General features: G+C 39.9%; 2 protein-coding genes across 2 annotated transcripts in view; one reads left to right on the top strand and one right to left on the bottom strand.

The window, feature by feature from the left end:
* LOC134568142 (protein shisa-4-like) overlaps positions 1 to 25,830 on the top strand; it is an 83,746-nt gene extending 57,916 nt beyond the window's left edge. Inside the window, exon 6 of the transcript XR_010084028.1 lies at positions 25,816 to 25,830. The gene's annotated coding sequence lies outside the window, so the exon portion shown is untranslated. The remainder of the gene's footprint in view (positions 1 to 25,815) is intronic.
* Positions 1 to 25,977, bottom strand: part of ATRIP (ATR interacting protein) — a 37,286-nt gene extending 11,309 nt beyond the window's left edge. The window contains exons 1-9 of the mRNA XM_063426487.1: positions 25,898 to 25,977; positions 24,788 to 25,200; positions 21,935 to 22,005; positions 17,487 to 17,657; positions 13,078 to 13,184; positions 8,918 to 9,072; positions 5,820 to 5,897; positions 2,655 to 2,781; positions 1,518 to 2,156 (exon numbers count right to left, since the gene is read on the bottom strand). Of these exons, the coding sequence (XP_063282557.1) occupies positions 1,518 to 2,156; positions 2,655 to 2,781; positions 5,820 to 5,897; positions 8,918 to 9,072; positions 13,078 to 13,184; positions 17,487 to 17,657; positions 21,935 to 22,005; positions 24,788 to 25,181 (1,742 nt within the window). The 5' untranslated portion in view covers positions 25,182 to 25,200; positions 25,898 to 25,977. The remainder of the gene's footprint in view (positions 1 to 1,517; positions 2,157 to 2,654; positions 2,782 to 5,819; positions 5,898 to 8,917; positions 9,073 to 13,077; positions 13,185 to 17,486; positions 17,658 to 21,934; positions 22,006 to 24,787; positions 25,201 to 25,897) is intronic.
* Between the last annotated feature and the right edge of the window lie 296 nt (positions 25,978 to 26,273).

The following is a 26,273-nucleotide window of genomic DNA, read 5'->3' as shown; positions in this document are numbered from 1 at the left end:
AAAACGCAGACAGCGACTAATCGGAGCCGCAGGTGGCGAGAGGTGAGGGGGAAACTCTTAGGCGTAAAACTACCAAGCCAGTCCACCCACACTCCCCCTGGTCCACCCGGGCAGCCGACTGCAAGGCCGAAAGCCCGAAAGCAACGCCCACAAGCACGGAGACACAAGCACCACAAGAGAAGGCTGACCGCCGGATCCTCCGACCTTCCTAAACAGGGAGAACTCTCGGGCCCCAGAAAAGGCCAAGGATGCCAGGAGACGCAGGCCTGCACACCACCCCGAGGCTGGAGTGACACTCTCACCCACATCAGCGCAACTGCGGACTCCCGACCAAGACCTGAGGATGAAGGAGGACTTGACAAAATCGGCCTGCCAACACGAAAACCCAGATTCCGCTTGCCTCACACATGTGGTATTGGCTGATATAGACTTACAGACTATACCTGTGTCATTCTCTTTAGTTGTTATTATGGCATTCAGTTTGAGTTTTTGTTTAGTTTAAGACGCAGAGCCTGTTATCAAAGACATAAATAATCTTTACATATACTCCGCCACTAGCTTGCCAGACTATCACCTTATAGCCAGACAAAATGTTTCACACGCTTGGTGGCCCTCTCCCATCTGAGATACGCTTCACCATCTCAACATAAAATGTTTAACCCATCATAACCCACTTGTGCAATAGGCATCCAGAGTCAGGCTGTACGCACACTTACACTTGCATGCACGCGGGACGACATACTGGTATAGTTAGACGCAACCCGCTCTACTAACCTAGAATGTGCCCTCACAAGTGAATTTCCAGTCTGCAAACCATGTAGCATGCCTATCAAGCACACCCACGGTGTCAGGTCATAAGGGAACCCTCAACGCTAATTATAAGGGACCACACAGTGACAACACCAGATCAACCTGCCACTACACTCCTTAGAAGGTTACCACACCATAAGTAACTACGACTTGTTACAGGCAACAACGGTTCAACGGGGAAGCACACCATCGGTGACCATAGCACACCTAGCCTACCACGTCTTACTATGACAGAGCAGCAGCCTAGATAAGCGTGCCACAAACACAGGTGGTTATGAAATCTTTTGTTCGATTTATGTACCACTATGAATCTCCTGACACTCCACCACTAGCTGAAGCACTCACTCACTCACTTATTCCCTGCATAACGTTACTCCAGACATCAGTTATTGTTACTAACAATGTGCAGGACTGCTATATGAATATAACCCTACAGTATAAGCATGATTATATTATATAAAACTGTGCTTTTATTTCCTTTGCCATGACGTTGAATAACAGTTTTGTTTATATCGGTTTGTTGTGCTGTTGTGGCTCTACAGACCAAATTGTAAAACCTAGCACGAAAAAATAAAGTTTTGAGCTACCACATGATTTTCTGCAATGATCTACCCAACTATTGACCTAACCCAAGTAAAATAAAAGATGAAGAATAAAACATAAAATGTAGTCAGGACAACAGACTTGTAGAAAAGAAAGAACAGTACCTGTACAAGAGTTCATTAGGGGAGTTTTCTGCTAATTTCACAAGTACTCTGAGGACTTTGTTTTGGACGATGTTTCTCTGGCATGTCACAACAGGGGAGGACAAAAGAGATGTCAGTTTTTTAAGTAAAGGATGTAGTCTGTATTCAGAGCAATCCACAGTGTTTGCATCTGAGAGTAGAACAACTGTCTCATCTCTGTATGCAGGATTCTGCAATAAGGCTTCCACCACCTCTAGACTATAAAACACCAAGTGATAAAGTATCTCCAGAGAGGCTAGAGATGGCTCTACCAAACTGGATAACGAATCCTCAGCATTTGAGATAACATTTTGCTGTGCACTAGAAGAAGTTTTTTCCTGAGTTTCTGATGGATGTGTTTTGGATTTTTCCAAGGTCTCCAGTGCATGGCAATAAGCAGCAATATGGTACTCCACTAAAGGCAATATGTGGACTGCTCCGGACAGCCGGCTCATCTTGTTCAGGTGCAATAACCCCCTTAAACTTTGAGAGTCTCTTTTCCATGCCAAATCTTCCCCCACAGCAATAGAATTGAGTCCAGTGATGGCCAGCTTCTGTGCATCCTGTAAAGCAGAGCATCGAGTAGGAGACACAACACTGGAGGAGGTGGTGCCTGGTGTTCTAAGTAAAGGAAATAATGGAATAAATAAATAAGGTTGTACTTAAGCAATATAAATGCAGAGAAGATGCAACTAAGATATTAAAATATGGCAAAATGATGTATAACTTATAAGATCCCAATCAGTAAGAAGATTTTCAAATCTTATATGGTATTCTTTCAAAATGCAGATGTTTTACACAAATATACTTACTCTCGTACCAGACTTCTTACACTCGTGAAATAGAGAAGCAAAAAGCTATAAGGATGGTAAGAATGGTTTATGTTTAATGTGTCCTTTCTCAAAAAAAAAGATAGAGGACATAGGATAGAAAAACACACAGCCATATAAAATTTAAAAGTGATATGAATTACGTTTTTCATGAGAAAAACAGGAACTTTCCAATCTCATAACATTAAATTAAATAGACCTATTCCAAAGCGAATATGATTATCTAAGGGCTTTGGATTGTTGATCATCCTATAAACATGACATGATTTTATACAGAAAGACAATTTACCTGCTGGAATGGCTGCTGCATGTGGGCGACCCAGTGACAACATTTTGATTACTGCTTAGAAGGTCGTACAACCCAAGTGACCCATGGCGTAACGACTGCTGCATCAAAGCATTCAGCAGGACTGAGCCTGGTGGAGAAGAATTCACATAATATTATTGTTTAGACCAGAATATACTATAGCCTCTACCATCCAAAATAAAAAATAAAAAACTGATAACACTATTACCACCTAAATGGACACATTGGGCTGAAAGGGACACTTATGTTAAATGCTTTTTATACAATGCATTAAACAGGAAGAAATAATAAGATACTCACCTTTGAAAGGTCCAGCAGCTTCTGAAAATAAACAAGAAGGTGGTCTTTCAATGGAGGCAGCAACGAGCTCTGCCTAGATCAGAAAGAGGCTCCACTACCAATCAAGAACCTCTTATTATGGTCTTTGGGATTTGGTTTGATTCCCATATCCCCTTGTCCAGTCGCACGCGATATGTAGTCCAGTGCTAAGTTGCCAATCCATTCATCAAGCAGAATGAGTGACACTATGGAATACCCTAATAAAAGCCATACCGTGTTTTTGTGAACAGGCTATGTAGAGCTCGGTCTCTTTTTCAGTATTTATTTAGGGGTACAGAAGGGAGTGTATAGACACCTCTTCTGACTTATCGAACAAAAGTTCCAAACCGTGATTACTGCAAAAAACACTGTGCACAAAGCTGGGGATGTCCTTGTACCATAACCTATGCAATGAGCCTGAGCAGTTGCATCCCCAATTACAGGAGATCGCATAGAAAGTATACATTTGAGGAGAGGTTTTTGCATGTTGATCTCTCGTGTTAAAATTAAAGTAGGAACCAGCTACTATTCCCTTGTTGTCCATACCCTCTTACAATGCTTGGAGTGTTTGCAACAAACATTAAAGGGACACACTAAGAACCAAAATAATTCTAGCTTAATTAAATTGTTTTGGTATATAGTTCAGGCCCATGTAGTCTTAATACTCAATTATCTGGCTTTTAGGAGAAAAATCACCTTATTGCTACTGTCCATGTCACAACGTCAATGGTTGTAACTCACACAGCCTCCTAAACACGTCCTGTAAATAGAGATCTAATTTTTAAACTTCCTTTATTGCACACTGTGTTTAATTTAGAATTTCTTATCTCCTGCTCTAATAATTGCCTGATAAAGTATGTAAGAGCCTCCAGTGTGATTAAAATGTAATTAACAGAGCAGAAAATATAAATGTCTAAAATAAACACACTGTGCTGTTAGATCTGATTGAAAATGAAACCATTTTTTCATGAAGGCTGTATAATAAGAAACAAGAGTGATTGCACTCCTGAATGGCGGAGAATTGAGCAGTGAGACTGCAAGGGCATAATCTGTACACCAAAACTGATTCATTGAGCTAAAGTTCTTTTAGTGCTTAGAGTGTCTCTTTAAATGCAAAGTAAAAGAAAAAAATATAGCAAATAGTTTTTTTCTAGGATTTTTAAACATAAAAAGGAGAGGAAATACATTCTTATATGTTTATTTTTTGTTTCCAAACTTTTCTCAGTGATTTTACCAAAAGCATATGTGTATGAAGACATAATATATCTGTTTTTGTCACTCCTAAATTATGTATTAATTTAACTGTCAAAGTGAAAATATATCACCTTAGATATTTATTCTACTTCACATAATTTACTTCCTGTCCTTCTTAAAATTTCATATTCAACTTAGAAAAGGATATTCATACAATATTGCATTGTTAATTAGTGTAAAGGTACTGTTACAATTTACAGATACCATTATAGTCTGAACAGCTGTAACAGGCTCACCATCTAAGGTATCAATTAAAAATACATAAATAAAATGTATTTTTTAAAAAAATTATTAGTGGTGCAAAAAAAATTTCAATATTGTGTATAATTCATTTTCAATGTCCAGTTTAAGACTAATCTTTTACACTGATCAACCACTGAAAGGTGAAGTGAATAACATTGCTTATATCTATACAATGGCACCTGTCAAGCGGTGGGATATATTAGGCAGCAAGTGAACAGTCAGTTCTTGAATTTCATGTGTTGGAAGCAGAAAAAAATGGGCAGGTGAAAATAATCTGAGTGACTTTGATGAGGGCCAAATAGTTAAGGCAAGACGACTGGGTAGGAGCATCTCCAAAATGGCAAATCTTGTGGATGTTCCCATTATGTAGTGGTTAGTACCTACAAAAAGTGGTGCAAGGAAGGACAAACACTGAACCGGCGCCAGGGTCATTGGTGCCCAAGGCACTTAGGTGCACCTGGGGAACAAAGGTTAGTCCGTCTGGTCCGATCACATAGAAGAGCTACTATGGCTCAAACCGCTGAAAAACATAATGCTCATAATGCTGGCCAAGATAGAAAGGTGTCAGAACACACGGTGCATTACAGTTTGCGTAACCGGTCAGAGTGCCCATAATGACCCCTGTCCACCTCCGAAAGAGCCTTAAATGGAAACGTTAGAGTCAGAATTGGACCATGGAGCAATGGCTGCCTGGTATGATGAATCACCTCTTCTTCTAGATCACGAGGATGGCCGAGTGTGTGCATAGTATATCTGGAGAAGAGGTGGCAGCAGGATGCACTATATGAAGAAGGCAGGCCGGTTGAGGCAGTGTTATGCTCTGGACAATATGCTACTGGGAAACCTTGGGTCCTGGCATTCATGTGGATAATTTGGCATGTACCACCTACTTAAAGATTGTTGAATACCTTGTACACTTCACGGCAATGGTGGTCTCTGATGGCAGTGACCTCTTTCAGCAGAATACACCCTGCCACGCTGAAAACACTGTTCAGGAATGATTTTAGGAACATGACAGTTCAAGGTGTTGCCTTGGCCTCCACATTTAACAGATCTTAATCCGATTGAGCATCTGTCGTATGTGCTGTAACAACAAATGCGATTTTTGGAAATCCCACCTCACAACTTGCAGGACTTAATGGATCTGCTGCTAATGTCTTGGTGCCAAAAACCACAGGACACATTCAGAGGTCTTGTGGAGTCCATGCTTCGAGGCATCAGAGCTGTTTTGGCAGCATGAAGGGGAGCTACACGATATTAGGCAGGTGATTTTAATAATGTGACTGATAAATGTATACACAGTGACTACAAAAACAGTTAGCAGAATCTCACCTTGACCACTTTTTCTTTGGGTATGATATGAATAGGGAAGGTTCTTCACTTTTTTGTTGTTTAGCAAAATGTCATTGTCTGTGACAAAAAACATAATGACAGATATAAAGCATTAAACACAAGAAAAGATTAACAGTATAAGTGTGACAATCTAGTATAAAGGGTTGGTTGAGTATAACAAAATAAAAATAGCTGTAATGCCAAATGTCTAGCAGCATAGAAAAAACAACTAGAAGCTTTAAAATTGGCGATCAGTATATTTATTTTCATAATACTTGATGAAGGCTTTGTTGCTTTTGTGAGGGTGTGGATGTGCAAATTACACTGTTTATGGAGAAAATAATGTGAAGGCTGTACTGAGGGGCAGATATGTAGGTTATTTGTTGATTGTTACCATGGACTTAGCATGTGGCTACAGCATGATTGATGAACCCTGTAAGACTAGTATGTGATTGCGTTAAGGATGGTATGAGAGTGCTGTGTGAAAGGAGGGTATGGTTACACTATGTGAGTGCTGTGAAGTTGATATGTGGTTTCTCTCTGGCCAATTGGTCCACCTGGAAAAGCCTTGCATAACTTAGTAAGAGTCACCCTGTAGTTTTAGGATAATGTCCTACATTCCAATATCAAAAACATACACAGGCAGTACTTTTGCTTCAATTAAATCATTCTTAAAATGAACAAGGGAAAGCAGACAACATAAATATAAAGGTGAAACCTTTTGCTCAGTAAAAGTAATGCTCATGATAATTTTGGAGCTGTATTTGGGGTTCGGAGTGAAATATCCTTTTATATTAACTAGGAAGTTTAGGGTTAGACACTCATTATTCCCAATATTGTGCATTATGATATTTAGGAATGAAGACTGAGAAGTCTTTATCTCATTTAAATCAGCAATGTCACTTGTGAATTTTTAGTAAAGTTAGAATCTTTATGAAAAACACCTGAACAAGAATTTTAATGAAATAAGACAAAAGTAACTTCTATATTGACTGATGGGTAAAAAGATTTTAGGCAAAATGTGGCAATAGGGGGGCGGGGCCGGGCGGCCATGCTGGCAGGCTGCAAGTCGCCACAGCTCCTGAGGAAACCATATAATATTGGGCAAAAACCCTCTAAAATCCGCATGAAACATCCGAGAAATTTGTGGCACAAGCTCCTGGAGTGTCCCGGTGCAGCTAGAGCACCTGAAATCGGGTGGATCTGGGTCCCGGTGAGATGCTCTGGGGATTGGGGACTGAGGCCTACCTGGGAGGGGAGTTGAGCAGACGGCCGCTGCCTCGCTTTCCATCCCGGCTACAGCGAACCACAACGCGACTGGAGCCCGCCCGGCCCCGTGTACCCCCCCCCTTGGACCAGCGGGGGTTATCCCGGTCCCCACCGGGCAGGCAAACATCTCCATGGCGAGCCTGGGTGACTCGGCGTCGATGGCTGATAGCTACCACGCGGCCTCACTAAAATGGCCGACCGTGCAGCGCCTACCCCACAGGCCGCGGAAGACAGACCGCACAGGCAACGCAGATGCAGACCCCACATATCACATAGCTGAATTGCAGAACAACCCTGAACGGAAAACGTGGAGGAAAGAGGGAGAGGGCAATTTACAGCGCTGCCACATACTCAACCTACAAGCGCAGGGCAAGCCCCAAGCGAGAGCGCCTCACCTCAACCTCCTACCACCAAGATTGTGGGCCAACACTGGGGGAAGGCCCGGATAAGCTATCCCCTTTAAACGGCTACACAGCTACCCGTACCTGGACACTGTGATCTGCATGGCGCAACACCCTTTACTTACCTCACGTCCAGGCACTATAACCTCAGCGACCCTCTGACACTATGCCCGGCGGCAGGACGTTGAAACCTCGTGGACTTTGGCTGACAGCTGAGTATATACCCATGCCTGTGTGAGGATGCCAACTAACAGCATGAAGGAAGACATGGAAGACAGTACCGCAGACAGCCTCACCAAAGAACATTCTGGCGGTATACACCGCTACACGGACATAACTGACAGTTGGGTCACAGCCAAGCGAACACCACATAGCGGTCCTCAACACCCGGACTACCGCAGATGGCGATCTAAAGTGCCGCGCTCTGCCTGGTGGTACCTTATCGTACCTCACTTTGTTCTATAATACCTTACGTTAATCTACCTGAATAATCGTTATAGCTGGGCTATTCAATAGTAATAATGCTTAGAGTAACTTGTGTATTTCACCTATGTCAAATGCTTAACGTCACTCATGTATTTTGCCTATGAATAATGCTTGGCGTAACTAGTGTATTTCACCTATGAAAATGCCTAGCGTAACCCGTGTATTTCACATATGAAGCATATTTAGCGTAACTCGTGTATTTCACCTATGACAAATGCTTAGCGTAACTCGTGTATTTCACATATGAATAATGCTTAGCGTAACGCGTGTATTTCACATATGAATAATGCTTAGCGTAACTCGTGTATTTCACATATGAATAATGCTTAGCGTAACTCGTGTATTTCACCTATGAAGACATATCAATACTATAAAAAATGTGCCTGTACATCAAAAGCCACACTATATAATACCACTGTTCACCTATCCTACCGGATGTCGCTGTTGTGGCACAAGCCGGCTGTTTGTTCATCCTGTGAACAACCAAAATAAAGAATTTAAAAAAAAAGTGGCAATAGATGGTGGGACAGGCCTCTTCACAAGTCCAATATTCCTATGGCATGCACATAAGTACAACAGTGACTTGTCTTGAATCTGCCAGGTGCTCAAGAGTGGGTCCAAGAAAAATATTGCAGTGCAGAGGAGAGGGAAGTTCTATTATGTCTACCTTTTCACTCTCCCTCTGGGCACCATCATAACACTTGTGATTAAATATGAGGATGTACAATTTATCGAATTATTCTACTAATAAATAATGATCCATAATCACACAAAGAGGAGGGAGCAAGAATTATTGTTTGCTTGAGACTCACCCTCCATTTTTTTTATTAAGGACTTTTCTTCTAAACAGAATCTAGCCCTTATGTAATCATAAGAAAATCCAGGGCAGTAAACATGTTCAGCCTTCTTTTAACATGGGATATATATACAAAAATATCTGACCTGATTTGACAATGGGAGCTTTTACAGCCATAGTTGATGTGGATGGTTTCAGGTTCATATCTGCAGTAAATGATTCCTTTGTGGGGAAGCAGTTTTTCCCAGGTGGTGATGAAAATGTCTCTAATTTTAAGATTTTGGGTGGACTCTTCTTGGGGCTGGATGGAAGAAGAAAATAAAAACAAACAATACTTACAAAAAGTGTAAGAATATAGTAGATACTATCATTTGTCCTTTTTATTTGAAACAACATGACACATATATAGTAGGACAGTAAAAAAAAGAAAAAGAAAGGGAAAAATGTGGGAGGAAAATATACACTTTATTTTATAGGCACTGTAGAGATAACATATATACAAAAAAGTAATTATTAAAATATGGAAAATAATACTAAAAGTTACTACCAACGTTCCCTGCATACATGCCATTAAGTGCAGCAGCGGGTAGAAATCTCCCTAGATCAGGAACATCTGATTCTACTTTTCCCATAACCAATAACCCTTTTGCAGGGATTTTATTGGATAAGCATTCTATCCCAGTCATAACCCTAGGAGTGGCACTGCTCAATAAACTGACCGAATTATATTCTATTTTGTGCAAAGTGTAAAGTAGAAAAAAGCACTGAGTGAATTGTAATCTCTGCACCATAAGCTTTATAATAACACATGATGGTGTTTAGAGTGACCCTTGAAGCAAAATAGTTGATATGTACTGAATAATTATAGGCAGAATAGGGGAAGGGGGTAGTAAAGAAAAATTGCACCACTGGTACTTACAAATATAAAATCAGTCAATTCCTCTTTTCTTGTGTGGGAAGTCCTATTTAAAGGGTTAAGCCTGACAAGCAAATACATGTATACAAACCCTTTCCAATGGAATAATTCAATCCAATAATACTTTTAGCAACAAACTATACCCACAACATTTTTTATGTCCCATCTTTGCTAAATACTGCATGTGAGACAGAATCAGAGGGCACATTTTACATTTGCCTATTACGGTATGTTTCCTGTCTTGGGTGGGGTTTTTTTTTGTTTTGTTTTTGTTGTGGTGAGAAGTGATAAGATTTGAAGAAATGATTTACAGGTTATAATGCAGTTCTGTTTATATAGTAGCTGATGATCAATTGTAATATCCAAGTTAACTAAATATTTTGAAAAGTGCTTATAACTAAATTTCTAAGTCAATCATCTTGCATGTGGCCATTAAAATTCCTATGTGATTCACTGTATTCAATAACAACCAATGCTATGAGAATTCGGCCGAGTAAATTCCGGACGAATTTGGAATTCAGTGAATAAAAGTGTTGATTTACCATGCAAAGTCTCTACATTAATTGAGCTGCCTTAACCCATGCAAGTTGTCACTGATGTAATTTACATTGAACCACTTTCCAGAAGCATGTGCTGTTACTCATGGGCGTCTTGTGCACCCTCACTCATTGCAGACATGCATGCAAATATTACTTTGTAATGCCCCTTAAAACGCTCATTACATGAGTTCTACTGATACAGCCTACTCCGTATTAACGGGTGGGAGAGGAGCACTTGCAGAAGATAAGGACGTTGGTGAGTAAAGAAAGCCATGAGGAGAACTGGTTAGTTGCCGAGATAGGTAGCCACTAACAGTCAATAAGCCTGCTGATAGTTTTATGATTGGCCCTCTGTAATCTAACTATTTGCATTCAATCTTGGAAAAGTCACTTTGCAACCATTTCTGTAACAAAAGACAGAGGGCGGATGAGGGGGTGGAGCTAGCGGCGCAACACAGCGGTCGCCATTTACAACGGTTACGATAAATCAGCGCAACAAACGAGCAATATCCCTGCACTTACAGCCCGTCGGCTAAAAAGAACTCCATTTGCACACTCCGGACACCCGGCGGATCCCGCAGATGCCTTTTTTCCAAACACCGGGCACGAAACGCCTAACCAGGGAGCTGACATCGTGGCTCGGGGTGATCTCACAATACGCAGAAGCTGACTTCTACACCACGGAAGAAATGGGACGGAGATCCCACAAACCAAACCCGAGCGCTCCCAAACCGCAACGGGACATAGGCAGCATGCTGCAATCCCCTCCGCCTGCACGGACCCAAGCCGCCGAGGTGGTCTCACCCGAGAGATCCGAGGACGGGGACTCCACACATAGCATGGCTATGACAGGTGCAGGAAGCGCACACATACACACCCCGGACGACTCAGCACCGGCAACAAGGCAGGACATTCAGAACATGATGGCTGGTCTTCAACGGAATTTACAGCACATGTGGCAAGCTGACCTGAAGGGGCTGGCGGCAGAGGTACAGGCATTATCGGCCCGAACCCAGGCCGCGGAACAAGAGGTGAGAGACATATGCCAAGACCTCACCTCTCTTAAAGACACAGTCACCCAAATGCAAACCGCACAAGCAAACACCATTAGACAAGTCGTCATACTAGACGACAGGGGCAGGAGAAAGAACATCAAAATCAGGGGAGTATCAGAGGCGGTACTACTGGACAAATTGCCCCACTTTATAAGGCGCCTAGTGGGCGCACTCCTCCCCAACAGACAGGCGAAACACTTTGTGTTTGGCGGCGTATACCGCATTGACAAACCACAGCAGGCACCAAAGGCAGCCCCACGCGACATCATCTTGAGATGCCAATCCCTAACGGATAAGATAGCCCTGATGACGGCCATTAAAGAGAAAACACTGAACGACTTTGAAACACACCGAATCACCTTCTTCCAGGACCTGAGTAGAGACACTCTCCTATGGTGCAAGAGCATGCAGCCCATCACGACCACCCTCCAAGCAGGGGGCCTCATGTACAAATGGGCAACCCCCAGGACATTATGGGTGACTAAAGGCGACCAACACTACAAGATCTCCAACTTGGGAGAAGGTCCGGCCCTGCTGACCACCCTGGGACTGTCCAACAACACCATGGTACCAGCCACCACGCTCCCGGGTCCCGCATCCTGAAACCTGCATTGGCCACATTGCTAGCCTATTGTTACTGTTTTTTTGTGTGTTTTTTATTCGCTGTTTGTTTCGCTTTGTTTTGCTGTTTTGTTTCTTTTGTTTTTTATGACAAGCTAAGTCACTCACAATCTGTTATCATTGACCCCAACCTCACCGGTTAGAACTAATTACACAGCCCTGTGACGGTAAAGTGGTTGCCCAGCACCCAAACCAGGGTCCCTCCTCCCCCCTCTAAATGCCCGGGGTTATAGGGCACAGTAAACCTTGGAGCCCCCATGCAGAAAAGAAGAGGTCATATGACTCCTGTACGCTGCCACGACAGGCCAAGCCCTGCAAAGGCACAAACACCCGAGCTCCAAAACACACTGCACTCTCACATAGACGAGACGCAAATGCTTAGACCTTGCTCCGCTACCTAACCTGACACATCTTGAACCACGCAAGGAACTAAGCAACCACTAAGGCCATACCCTGTGCCAGCGCCCCAACACCGCCTCAGAGTCCCACTGGGACGACACTAGACATACATATCACACTCACCACTGGCACAGTCAGTTCCCCGCTAAAACTACATAGCCCTTGCTATTATAAAATGTGCACAGCTCAACTCGGCCCAACCTGTGAGACAAACGAAATGTGACTGTACCTCATGCATATGCTGTTGTGGCACCCTTACCCATGTCTGTACTGCTGAAACTGCACCAAAAATAAAGAATTATAAATAAATAAATGAATAAATAAAAAAGACAGAGGGCGTTCGGCTCACCCCTCTCCCCAAGCACAAAGAGCAGCCTACAACCATCACACTCAAACTCCCCTGGAGCCTCTATTCTCCCTCACTGTAGATGTTGTACCATACGGTGAAGATCAGTGGGAAATAAAGTCAATAATTTGTGGACTAAATCTCCCATAATGCTCTTACAGCCATGACGCAGGCAAAACATATGTGGAGTGCCAGAAGTTGCTTATTACGGTCTTAAACTATCTGATACCTCACAATCAGGGTCCCTCAGCACAGTCTGGATTAGATTGGGTGTAGAACACAAAAGATTATATTTCCAAAGATGACTTTTGACAATGGAATGGCATTCACCTACTTTTTGGCTTTAATTCGGCATTTAATGAATAAACCCCCCATGTACTGTAAAAACATCTACACAGAAGTACAGATGTCTCCACCATAACAAATATACCTGACTGACTGCACAGGAATCCGGTTTCGTTCACAGTTTAGAAGTTTTGTTTTAAGTTCATTCATTTCAGCATCTTTAAACTCCAATTCTGACTTCAGAGATTGCATCTGCACAAAGAGAAAGAGGTAAACATCATAACATTAAAAATAAAAATATTTTGTTTTCTTCCCTTGCCAAAATCTAATGTTAAAATAATCATCATGTACACTCCATGCACCCATAAATAGATAAATTGCAACCAGCATCCCTGCACCTCTCTCTGCAATAATTAGAAAACAATTGCAGATATGTGCAAAATACTGTAATCCAGTAAGCTCACCCATTAAAAACCCATTAAAAATTATTTTTTTTTATTCATGGCTAATCTGCTGTTTTTTTTAAAGCATGTGGAAGTAGCTTCATTATCTTAATGAATAAACAGCAGTCTCTGTGCTTTCATTTTACAATGAAAACAAATGTAAAAAAAAGTCTGTATTTCAAAAGGTGTAGTGTAACTCAGTACAGATGATAATCCGGAATGAGTGTTCCTACAGAGTGCGTTAACTAGTTGCTCAACAATTTAGCGATAGAGTACATCAGCTATCGCCTTCATTGAGGAGTCCATAATCATCCTTTCGAATGTTTGTAAGCTCCCACTGCTCAGGTAAAGTTGTCAGAAATAAAGTTTTGTACGGTTTTGAGGTTGGCTTGCCCCAAGCCTCTTTATTATTCAGCATAAGAGGATATCAAATTTAAGAGTTCATATTTTGCTAAAAGTTATAAGGTACTTCTGGGTATGCTAAAGCAATGTGTTAGTGCCATGCAAAGCCTGGAAAGCTTAATTAACCCCTTACTGGCAACATACAGTATCCAGTTTGAACTTCGTGATTTAATGGCTAAAAATAGGCTTCCTTGTCCAAAAGTGCTTTTTAAATGCAGGTCCCACTGTATTCTGTGAAATTCAGCTATTATGTATTATGCTGTTCTATACAGAATGTCTCACAAATGAGATATCACAGAAATAGCTTTCTTGAGGTCCCTGCATGCACCATTACAGGGTCATCCAGATCAGAACTGCAGTATAACAGTACATGCTATGACCTACAATCCTCAGCACCAATGCTTCCAGCAGCTTGGAAAGTCTGTGATAGGGAACAGAATATAGATTCTGTGCAATTAGTGGCAGCAGATCACTGACTGCAGCCATGCTTGCCGAGGTTAGTGGTCACTGACTGATCACTGATCCGAATGGGAACAGATAGTGTTACTTCACCAAATAGCGTCTATGAAAAATAAACAAAGAGAAATAACAAAATTAGGGCATGTCTCCAACTCCCCCAAAAAACGGGCAAAAGGTGCACAAAGGAGATATCGATGTACTTGGGAGATGTAGCAGAATACAAATCTGGTCTCTGAAATTCACCAATAAACTGAAATGTATATGAATTAAAATTAATAGACTCAAAATACCCATATTCCTTGCCCAAATGTATCTTATTTTGCAAGTGGTATGTCATGATGGCAGTAAAGTCCAGTAAATCAATCAGGCAAAAAGGAAATTAGTATGTATGTAAATTGTCCTTATAAAAGGTCTACTACATGTGGGGTAGAGTGGAACTCATGAATAGTACTAGGGTACAAAGCTGGGTTTTCAGTTTCTTTCTTCATATGGTTTTTTTATGGCAGTGGGACACACATAATCAAGTGACAAAATGTTTAAATTAATAGAATCAAAATACTCTAGGGCAAGCATGTCAAACTTGTGGTCCGTGGACCATGTGTCACACAGTGAATATATTTGCGGCCCACCTGTCCTTGGGCCGCTTTATGCTGTGGCTGCGACCAGCCGCAAGACACGGAAGATATTTCCTGACTGTCCTGCCACAGCTGATGGCGTGCTCCGATGGCCTTCAGAGCGCTAAGCCTTAGTCCACGACTGCCCACAGATGTGCCCATATAGCGTGGGAAGTCAGACCCGACGGCTGCATGATGCTACAGTGCAAAGAGGCCAGCCACTCCCCCTTCCCTCCTGCTCGCAGTGCCAGAGGAGCGTCAGGCCCGCTTGAGGAGAGAAGAGCAGGGCTGGAGCTGGAGGACGGGTAGCTCATCTTAAAGTAGAGGAAGAGGGGATTGGGGGACCTTTCCTGTGTACTGTTTTAAATTGGGGAAGGTGTATTAAATCGGGGGAGGAGGGCAGTGTATTAGATTAGGGGAGGCTGTGTATTAGATTGGGGAGCAGTGCATTAGATTGGGGAGGCTGTGTATTAGTTTGGGGGAGGCTATGTATTAGATTGGGGGAGGCTATGTATTAGATTGGGGGAGGCTATGTATTAGATTGGGGGAGGCTGTGTAATTTGTTTGGGGGAGGCTGTGTAATTTGTTTGGGGGAGGCTGTGTAATTTGTTTGGGGGAGGCTGTGTAATTTGTTTGGGGGAGGCTGTGTAATTTGTTTGGGGGAGGCTGTGCATTAGTTTGGAGGAGGCTGTGCATTAGTTTGGGGGAGGCTGTGCATTAGTTTGGGGGAGGCTGTGCATTAGTTTGGGGGAGGCAGTGTTTTAGTTTGGGGGAGGCAGTGTTTTAGTTTGGGGGGCAGTGTTTTAGTTTGGGAGGGCAGTATCAGAGTGGGGGAACAGGGCAATGTATAAGAATGGAGGGATGGGGCAGTATATAAAAGAGTGGAGGGAGGAGGGCAGTGTATTAGAATGGGGGGAGGGGGCAGTGTATTAGATTGGGAGGCACTGAACTCTCCCCATGGAGATGCTGATTGGCCGCACAGCGTTTTGCCACGCATGCACAATAGCCTTCCAAAGCATTTGGATTGGCTGAGATCATCAAACTTGATCCAATCCAAGTGAAGAACACACTCATAGGACTTCAAAATAAACAATATAACGTCATCTGTTTTTTTTTACAGCTGTGCAACAGCATACATTCACCATTTCAGTCCCATTAACTGAAACATTGGTTATATGTAAATGCACGTCTCCTGAAAATAAATGTGCTTTTTTGTTTACTTTGATGCCCTACGAGCATGAGGACATCCAGTGTCAGTTAAGCAACTTTTTTTTATATTGTAGTCTTCTAAATAAACCTACGTTTCTATGAAAACTGAAATATAGTTTTTTTTGTGGCCAACATAAACTTAAAGGACCACTATAGGCACCCAGACCACTACAGCTCCATGAAGTGGTCTGGGTGCCAGGTCCTTCTAGTTTTAACCCTGCGATTCTCAGTGTGAAATCACATTGAGATGACGCTGGACGTCCATAGGAATGCATTGGGTAATGTTTTCCTATGGGTTGTTTGAATGCCCCTGCAGCTCTTGCCGCGCATGCACATTCGTCGGCAGAGGGAGGAGAGGTCACCAGTGCCAAGGGAGCCCGGCGCTGGATTAAGGTAAGTGGCTGGAGGGATTTTAATCAAGATGCGCCTTTATCAAGAGCAATAGGGGCTGTTATATTATTTTATTGGTTAGTATTCTGGCTTAGTGATACTACCGCCTACTCCCCCCAGATACTCTATCTTCTCCCTTAATAAAATCCTAACGCATGTAACTCCCACCCATACTTAAAGAACAAGTGTACTACACTTTGGAGGGGTATTTATACCCAGACTAGGCAGGATATAATCACCTATTGCCTAGTGAGCGGCACTTGTCTTTTGAAGTCATGTCACTTCAGTAGGTCTAATATTGACCTTGTTAGATTCACACACAAAGTTACACTGGCTACCGAGATACTGTTGTATTAATTACTATTAGTAACAGTGTAGATTTTAATCTCAGTTTCTACTAGCAGGAGCTCTTTGGTGTGATGTACATATTGTTTAACAAATAGAATAGTAGACATCTTATTTCACTTTATTGTATTACACTTGTATTATTTTCATTCGCTTATCTTTATCCCTAAGGAGGTTTAATAAAGATTTATTATTTTTATGTACAAGTTTTCCTACGTTCCAAAACTGGCAATTTATTGCCTTATAATAGTGGAACAGCCTCCTCTAAGGGTATAGGGACTGATATTTGGGAGGACCAATTGGAAATCCCCTTTTTCAGTCTCTTTCTTTTTTATATTTATCTCCCTGGGTTATGCCCTGATACCCTTCAACCTGCTCAACTCCAGGGAAGGGGGGTTCTCTCTCTCTTTCACTGTTGCTGTGTTTTTTCTTACATATGGAATACATGGAATATTATTATATGGAATGTTGCGTATTCAGGCATTTTAGCATCATAGATAAGTGGAGAAAAATGTCTGCAGAAGTAGTATGTTATTGGAGGGAGCTTTTATCAAAGCCAATCTATATATATTAGAATTTCAATACATATGAGATTGTGCGAATAAATAAATACAACATAAACAGATTATATTCAATTATTCCAAATTCCATTATCTGTAAGGCAAAAGAACATGTGCATGAAGATGGAATACCTTTTTCAACAGGTCTTTTTCCTTTTCACTATAGATTTGTGCCTTTTCTTTTTCTGACAACACTTGTGAAATTTTCTGCTGTTCAAAATTAGACTCCGTTTGACGCAGAGCATCCCGCAATACTTTAATTTCTCCATTCTTCATAACTACTTGGTCTTGTAGTTCCTTCATCTGCAGAACCAAAACAATATAAAAAATGGGCTTGCATCTAGGAATCAAATGACAGAATAATTAACACAGAAAAAGGCTAAATATTGCGCATCGAGTGCGCAGACTATTTTGTTCAACTACTACCACTTCATCTTTTTACCTCACTTTCTATTTTATTTTATTTTTCAATTTCTGTTCACCAATAACTCTGTGTTGTATGGCTGGCAGCCTTTCATCCTTCTGAGATGGATAAAATGAGTATCATTAAATTGGGTAATAGATACATCCCTAGGACGTACTTGAAAACCAGAGTAATCTGAATGCACCTTTCCTGGTTAAATACTTTGTTGTTATTATTATTATAACTTGAAATCTTAATTTATATACACTATATGGATGATAATTTTATATAGTTTTTTTATTGTTTTTAAGTATTTTAATTTACTTATTTGTATTTTATAATATAATATATATATATACACACATACACACACACACACGTGTGTAATTTAATTATAAGTGTATTTTTATATCAATATATGTATATATTAATATAAAAATACACTTAGTGTGACATTATATATAGATATATAATTATATTTTTATTAACATTAACATTTTTTTATTTTACAGTTGCAGGGAGACTGCCTGTCAGCACAGGCAGTCCCCCTGCAGGCAGACACTTGTCACCTATTGTGACCATGTGACCGCTCTGTTGCGCGATGACGTGGCCGCGGGGTCCTAGTTTGCCGCCGGGAGACTGCCTGGGCTGTCAGGAAGTCTCCCCACACCGGGAGCAACGCCGATCGCCGCCGGGGGAACGATGGCGATCGGGTAAGTACATATTACCATTATGACAGTTCAGGACCGTCACCGTTCCTCAAGGGGATTTTTCTAGACTATTAGAGAAAGCTAAAACAAGTTCTTTAGGTTATTTGCAATTGGTTTGCTACACGTGCATACACAGATCATTTTGTTGATGTATTGTTACTTTTCTCTTTCTTGATTTATTTCTTGTATAACCAGTAATTCTGTGCTGTAACAGGCTGACCATTAATTGTGTTATTCAGATTTCCCACGCTATTTATCTGTTGATAGAGAATAGGGAATAGTCATTGCAGCACTTTAGTGTACTTTGTATGTGACTATTTGTGTATATATTTTGCTTGTTTAGATTTCCCAACTTTACTAATATACTCTTCCATTTGGGTTTATATTCAGGGTTTTTAAGGTATCCATTATTAGAGAATTTACAAAATGTAATACTGATGGTACTGAGACCATCGATGACTACTTAAATGGATACAATAGGCCTCAAAACAACTTTAGCCTAATGAAGAAATAGATCATACCCTTGCAGTCTCTCTGCTCAATTTCCTGCCATTTAGCAGTTAAGACACTTGTGTTTCTGTGTATGCAGTCCTATTCACACCTCCCCTGGCTGTGACTGACGCAGCCTGCCTAGAAAATTGTTTAATCTTTAATCAGATGCTAACTTGCTTTAAAAGTTTTTGTCGCTTTCTCTGTAAGTTGAACTTTAATCACAGACAGGAGGCTCCTGAGTGGTACAGAAGGCTATTAGCAGAGGTAGAGATAAGAAATTCCAGATTAAACAGACTGTGCAATACAGGAACCTAGAATATCTAGGTTCATTTTCAGGAAGTGTTTAGGAAGGCTGTGCAAGTCTGATGCAGGGAGGTGTGACTAGAGCTGCATAAACAAAGCGATTAGACTCCTAAATGGCAGAGAATTGAGAAGTGAGACTGCAGGGGCATGATCTATACACCAAAACATCTTCATTAAGTTGAAGTTGTTTTGGTGACAATAGTGTCCTTTTGAAGACAATACATTACAAAGTGAAGGATCTCAGTCTATCATTTAGTAACCTCTTTCGCCTATTTAAAGGCTATTACAGAAAACGTGGAACAGACATGTTTTTTTTTTTTTATCCTTCATGACTTTAGAGGTTGACTTAACGATGAATATGTTAATATGTTTTAATATGAAGTGTTTTTTTTTTTACATACGGTTTTATTTAACCCCTTCACGACCGGTGACAGTTCAGGACCGTCATCGAAAAAATCCCCTTGAGGAACGGTGACGGTCCTGAACCGTCATAATGGTAATATGTACTTACCCAATCGCCATCGTTCTCCCGCCGGTGATCGGTGCTCCCGGTGTGGGGAGACTGCCTGACAGCCTAGGCAGTCTCTCCGCGGCAAACTAGGACCCCGCGGCCACGTCATCGCTCAACAGAGCGGTCACATGGTTACAATAGGTGACAAGTGTCTGCCTGCTGGGGGACTGCCTGTGCTGACAGGCAGTCTCCCTGTAAGTGCAAAATAAAAAATTTTTTTAATGTTAATAAAAATATAAATATATATATATATATATATATATATATATATATATAATGTCATACTAAGTGTATATTTATATTAATATATACATTAATATAAAAATAAACTTATAATTAAATTACACACATATATTTTATATATATATATATATATATATACATAAAATACAAATAAGTAAATTAAAATAATTAAAAACAATTAGAAAATTATATTTATATATATATATATATATATATATATATATATATATATATGAAATTTTAGTCTAACTGTATTTTTTATATTTATATCAAAATACACTTAGAATGAAATTATATTTACATCTATGTATATATAAATAAATCAAAATCTATATATCCATATACAAAATTACATAAATAATTGTATAAATATACATGTAGACTTCAAATATATAAATATGCATATATATATATATATATATATATATTTAAATTCTACATGCGTATTTATGTAATATTTTTACATAATTAAGTAATTTTATTGATTGTAATTTGAGGGACCGGTCTGACAAACTAGGCCGAAAGTCCAGAGAATTGAATTTGCTAGCACTGTATTTTACCCTGTAACTTTCCATGACGCCCTAAAACCTGTACATGGGGGTACTGTTTTATTCAGGAGACTTAGCTGAACACAAATATTAGTGTTTCAGAACAGTAAAACATATCACAGCGATGATATTGTCAGTGAAAGTGACTTTTCTTTGCATTTTTCACACACACAAATGGCACTTTTACTGAAGATATAATTGTTGTGATTTTGAAACACTAATATTTGTGTTCAGCAAAGTCTCCCGAGTATTACAGTAACCGCATGTACAGGTTTTATAGCGTTTTTGGGTTACAGGGTCAAATTTCTTTACATTGAAAATTGCCAGGTTGGTTACGTTGCCTTTGAGAGCGTATGGTAGCCCAGGAATGAGAATTACCCCCATGATGGCATACCATTTGCAAAAGAAGACAACCCAAGGTATTGCAAATGGGGTATGTCCAGTCTTTTTAGTAACCACTTAGTCACAAACACTGGCCAAAATTAGCGTTCAATTTAGTTTTTTACTTTTTTTCACACACAAACAAATATGAACGCTAACTTTGACCAGTGTTTGTGACTAAGTGGCTACTAAAAAAGACTGAACATACCCCATATTGAATACCCTGGGTTGTCTACTTTATAAAAATATGTACATGTGGGGTGTGATTCAGATAATTTTGTGACAGATAACAGTGTTATAATGTCAGTATTGATACATTTTAAAAATATATATTTTGAAACAGCAATTTCCTATTTGTACTTACAGCCCTATAACTTGCAAAAAAGCATGTAAACACTGGGTGTTTTTAAACTCAGGTCAAAATTTTGAATCTATTTAGCAGTTTTTTTTCATTAGCTTTCGTAGGTAAGTAAAAGATTTTTCAAGCAAAAGTCAAAAACCATGTTTTTTTCAGTTTTTCACCATATTTAATTTTATTTTTTTAAGTAAATTATATGACATGATACAAATAATGGTATGTAAAGAAAGCCCTTTTTGTCCTGAAAAAAAAACAATATATAACTTGTATGGGAACAGTAAATGAGAGAGAGGAAAATTACAACTAAACACAAACACCACAAAAGTGTTAAAAGAGCCCTGGTCCTTAACGTAAAACATGGCCAAAACAGGCCGGGGTTAAGACACAGACAAAAGGCTACGTTTTCGTTCCACACTAAAAATCCACATTTAATATATTTTTTTTTTTAAACTAGTAAATCATATAAAGTGTCAACTGAGCAAAATGTCTTACAACAGAAATGGGGTAATTATCAAGAATGAAATATAATAAAGCCAGAATAATTGGAAGTCACATCACTCCTTTTGGGCAATTAGAGTAAGAGAGTTTTCTGTTTAATATTGAATTAGCGGTGTACAATAATAAATCCTACCTTCTGCTTCAGATCTTCATAATCAGTTTGCAAACCCTTCTGTCCAAAGATATATTTATCCTCATATGACTCTATAGAAATACATTTGTATATTAAAATTCCAGGATAATCACAATTATTAAATCTTGAAGCAACTAGGTACTTTAACAGACATGATTTGCTCTGTAACAAATTATTTTCAAAAGATACATGACAAGTATGGCAAATAAGGCATGAGCTTTACAAGGGTGCTGCTAAGTGGGTAAACAATCTGGGACTTAAACCCTAAAAATATATTTGATATCCCCTCCTACATTTTCCCTAAATCCGCTCAATCTCCACCCAATGTCCCGCCTCACTCTCTGCCGATAAATATACATACATACATACATACATACACACATACACACACACACACAAACAAATTAGATACAAAATAGATACAAACAAATTGTTACACATACTCAGAGAAACACACACACTGGTACACATATATATATGCAATATTACACATATACAAGCTCAAACACACACAAACCATGAAAATAAGGACCACTTAATAGAACTCAACAGGCGTTTTTCTCTCAATTATATATACTTTTTTTTGACTAGGCAATAATTTTGTAAGTGAGCCTTTGCATATTGTAACTAGATTTGTATCACTGCGAGTAAGCATTTGTAACTGGTTGTGTTCAAATAGAATCCTTAATGGCATTTAGATCTGCAAGCAGTTTTGCCAGATTATTAATGGGGCGCTGTGAGACTGTTTTCCTATTTAACCCACATCATAGACCTTACCATCTTGAAAACGTTAATTTGAAATGAAATGTGTATCTACAATGTCTGCTCCGCTGAGGCACTGAAGGTTACGGTTCAGATATTTTGCAATTTTTAAATTTAACTCTAACTGGTAAAATACACATTTTGTATATTTTCCTTTTTCGAGGACGTGCCGCTGTTCACAGATACACAGACTGTTACACATACTCATAAATACACACGCACACATAGTTACTCATATGCACACAATCAAGGCTCCCTTTGGAAATTTTGGGGCCCCTTACAGAGCTCAAGGCTTGGCTTATATACTCCTCGAGCAGTCAGTGCAATGCCACGACTGGATGGTGGCCCAACACACAATATTAAACATGTACACACTCATACACTCACAGAGTGAATTTATCTCACAAGCCCCGGCATTCAGATCTAACAGTAATAAATTACAAAAGAGTCAGCCCCCTTCCTCTCACCAACACCCCTATTATAATTCCTAATGTCTGCACAGTAAGTCTCACTTCATAACAAGAATTGTTCGGTGTAGTATGGGGCCATTGGAACTGCAAAATTCGGACATTGCTCACACTATTTAACAGTGCCCAGATTTTTCAGAGCAGGCCCCAAATGAGCCTGAATTTCATACGTACCAAAAGCTGCCAAACAGCTGAAATCTGTGCCAAGATATTACAAATACCCTTGTAACCCTCATACGCATTTTAATATATATATATATTTTTTTTTTTTTAAAGCATCTGGCTAGCAAGCACAGGCCAGCCACCACATGGTTAAACCTCGCTCTGCCTAGGATATATACCTATTTACCCACTGGCTACATGCGCTTCAAGTGGACAAAGTACTTACGGGACTCTCCAGACCTTTTGAGGACTTCATTTTGCTGAAGTGCTTTATATGTGAAGAGTGTGTCTTCCTTTCTCTTATAAGTTAACCTTGTTACACCCCCACAGCTGTTAATCAGACATCCTGCTTTATGATTTCTTGGTTTGGTTAGCTCAGAGGAGCTAAACTCATGCAGGCAATTGCTCAGAGCACCTGCCTTGCACAGACTTTCTCATTGAGCCATTGGGAAGTCTGTGATTGCAAGCCCTCGCCTTCAAACTCAGACTTTCTGTGGCTGGTCTTCGGAATCTACTTTGAAGGATTTCTATTTTAAACCCATTAGCCATTTTTCTGAACAAGTTATTGAACAGCTTTGAACACGCATAATATGAGCCTCTGTGTCTTTAATAAAATACCCAGAGTTTACTAATATGACGTAAAGTCATGATTTTATTAAAGACACGGAGGCGAGTATTATTCCCCCCCCCCCCACCCTCTCATTAAACTATCCTTACTGGGATACAGTAAGTGGATTGTTTGTTTCTATGGCTATGATGTGTTTCATTAAGGGTAAGGTGATTACGTTTGACACGTAGTGCATGGTTTCTAAGATTAATGTTGCTTACTAACCTATTTGACTACCGATTTCATATACTTACCTATTGGTTACTATAATTGTGGGTGATGATGATTGTGCATACTTGGTACTCCCAGTTATTACCATATTGTTTATTTTCTTTAAGCCTAACTTGCTTCACGGACAACTTCCCTGAAAGTTCAAAACTTTGATACATGGTTCTACAGTTCATTGGAGTTTGTCCTGCTATTTGGATTATATTGTTCCGCCAAGTTGGAATTGAATTAGCTTCGGAATCAACAGAAAGAGGAAGTGGAGAGATAGGTCCTGCCTTAAATAGGATTGTGCCTGTATTTCATTGGATGATGTGTTGTTATGCATATGATCTATGTACAGGATGGTTTTTTTTTTTCCCAACTATGTTTTTTCAGCTATGTTAATGTTATCTTGCTTTACTGCTGAGGGAATTAAAGGACGAGTGCAGCATAAAAAGACACGGAGGCTCGTGTCTTTAATAAAATCAAGACTTTGTGTCATATTAGTAACATCTGGGTATTTTACACATTTTGATGTGAGATATGCATTTTAACTTCTTTAAAGACCCGAGAATTTAAAAATAACATGGAGAGTTCCACTAAATAGAAATAGTAAGCAATACATATACCAGACATTTTTTCACCTACCTAGAGGATCACTAGGTGGCCTTTGCGGGCAGGATTGGTGTGTGGTTTTGTTTCCGATGTTGGTTGCTTGTTTGTTTGTTAATTTTATGCTTTGGATGTGATCTGTATGGCAATCCGTCACTTCTGACTCCTGTGTGTATGCTTGTGAGGCCAAAATGTCAATCTCCTCCAGATCATCAGCTGTAAAATCTTCATTGTCACAGAAAGGGTCTGCCATTGTTTTTATCTCAGTGTCTGTCCTATAACGCTTTGGTGGTGGGCACTTGCTTCTGTCATTGTTTGTGATGTCACTAGCTTGCTGCGCGTTAAAAGAGGTGCTAGAACGCAGACGCCCACCCCCAAACAATGTTGAGTTGTCTCTCTTCTTACTTGAAAAAAGGGGGTTCGCTGACATGATCTACAAGCATGGAAATCTATATAGGATATTACAAAAATACTTGTGATTAACAGACAATAACACTGCAGAAATTAGACCAAATCCATCAGAATAAATATTTCATGCTTATTTTAACTTAAAATGTACAATACTGTTGTCAATTTACTGTTAAATAAAGACTATGCTTAAATATGCCACATAATTAGGGGCAAGAAAAACCTGTGGCAGTGTCTGATAATATTTACTAATGTAGTGACTGAAAGGCAAAAGGAGACAGGAGAAATTAATTTGTTTTGTTTTTATTAAAAAAATAATGAAAAAATAAGGGATATAGATATTGAAATGTTATTCATCAAAACAAAAAAAAACTAATACAGGTTTTGAAAATATGCTCACAACAGACTTAAAGGGAATATATATTCCTAACTGAAAAAAAATAGCTCATAATACAGTAAATCCCAGAGAATAACTAACAAAACAAGTTAAAATGCAAACGGTGAAGGGCTTAAAGCACAGAGCAAGCTCCTACTTTATCAGGAATATCCAACATGTCAAAAAAAAAAGCCCACGAAATTAGATTTATTTTCTTTGAGTGCAACGCAAAGCTCCACACAACACATACATTATCACTGTGATAGACACAGTTATGCAGTATAGTTACTTGGCGTCCACTGAACGGAAAGATACAATAAACATGTACAATTACACTACATCTATTTCCGTGTAATACTTACGGTGTAGATTAGTGCGCAGTCGCCAGGACAGCCTCTCGCTCAGACAGCGCAGGCGCCAGGGACTCGCTCTCTGCGCAGGCGACAGAGAATTAGTTGAGTGCGCACGCGTGTGAAAAAAAAAAAACACAAAAAAAAACCCCTCTATTCCTTCAAGTGACGGCGGGGAGTAACTACATTCGGTGACGCTGAATGTTGGCGCCAAAAAGCTCTGGGATGAAAATCCTGAAGTGTACTTGTGTGCCAAAGTTCTAAATGTGGAACAGAGAGTAGGAACACTCCTTGTTTTCTATGGTGACTAAATATTTATAGAATTTTGTCGCAGAATAATGCTTAATGTTGTAGGGAGTTATAAAGCGAGCTTGTCACCATATGGCAG

This window comes from Pelobates fuscus, chromosome 7 (genome assembly GCF_036172605.1).
Source record: "Pelobates fuscus isolate aPelFus1 chromosome 7, aPelFus1.pri, whole genome shotgun sequence".
NCBI lineage: Eukaryota > Metazoa > Chordata > Amphibia > Anura > Pelobatidae > Pelobates > Pelobates fuscus.
Note: the sequence above shows the minus strand (reverse complement) of the source record. Positions and strands in the feature narration are given on the sequence as shown.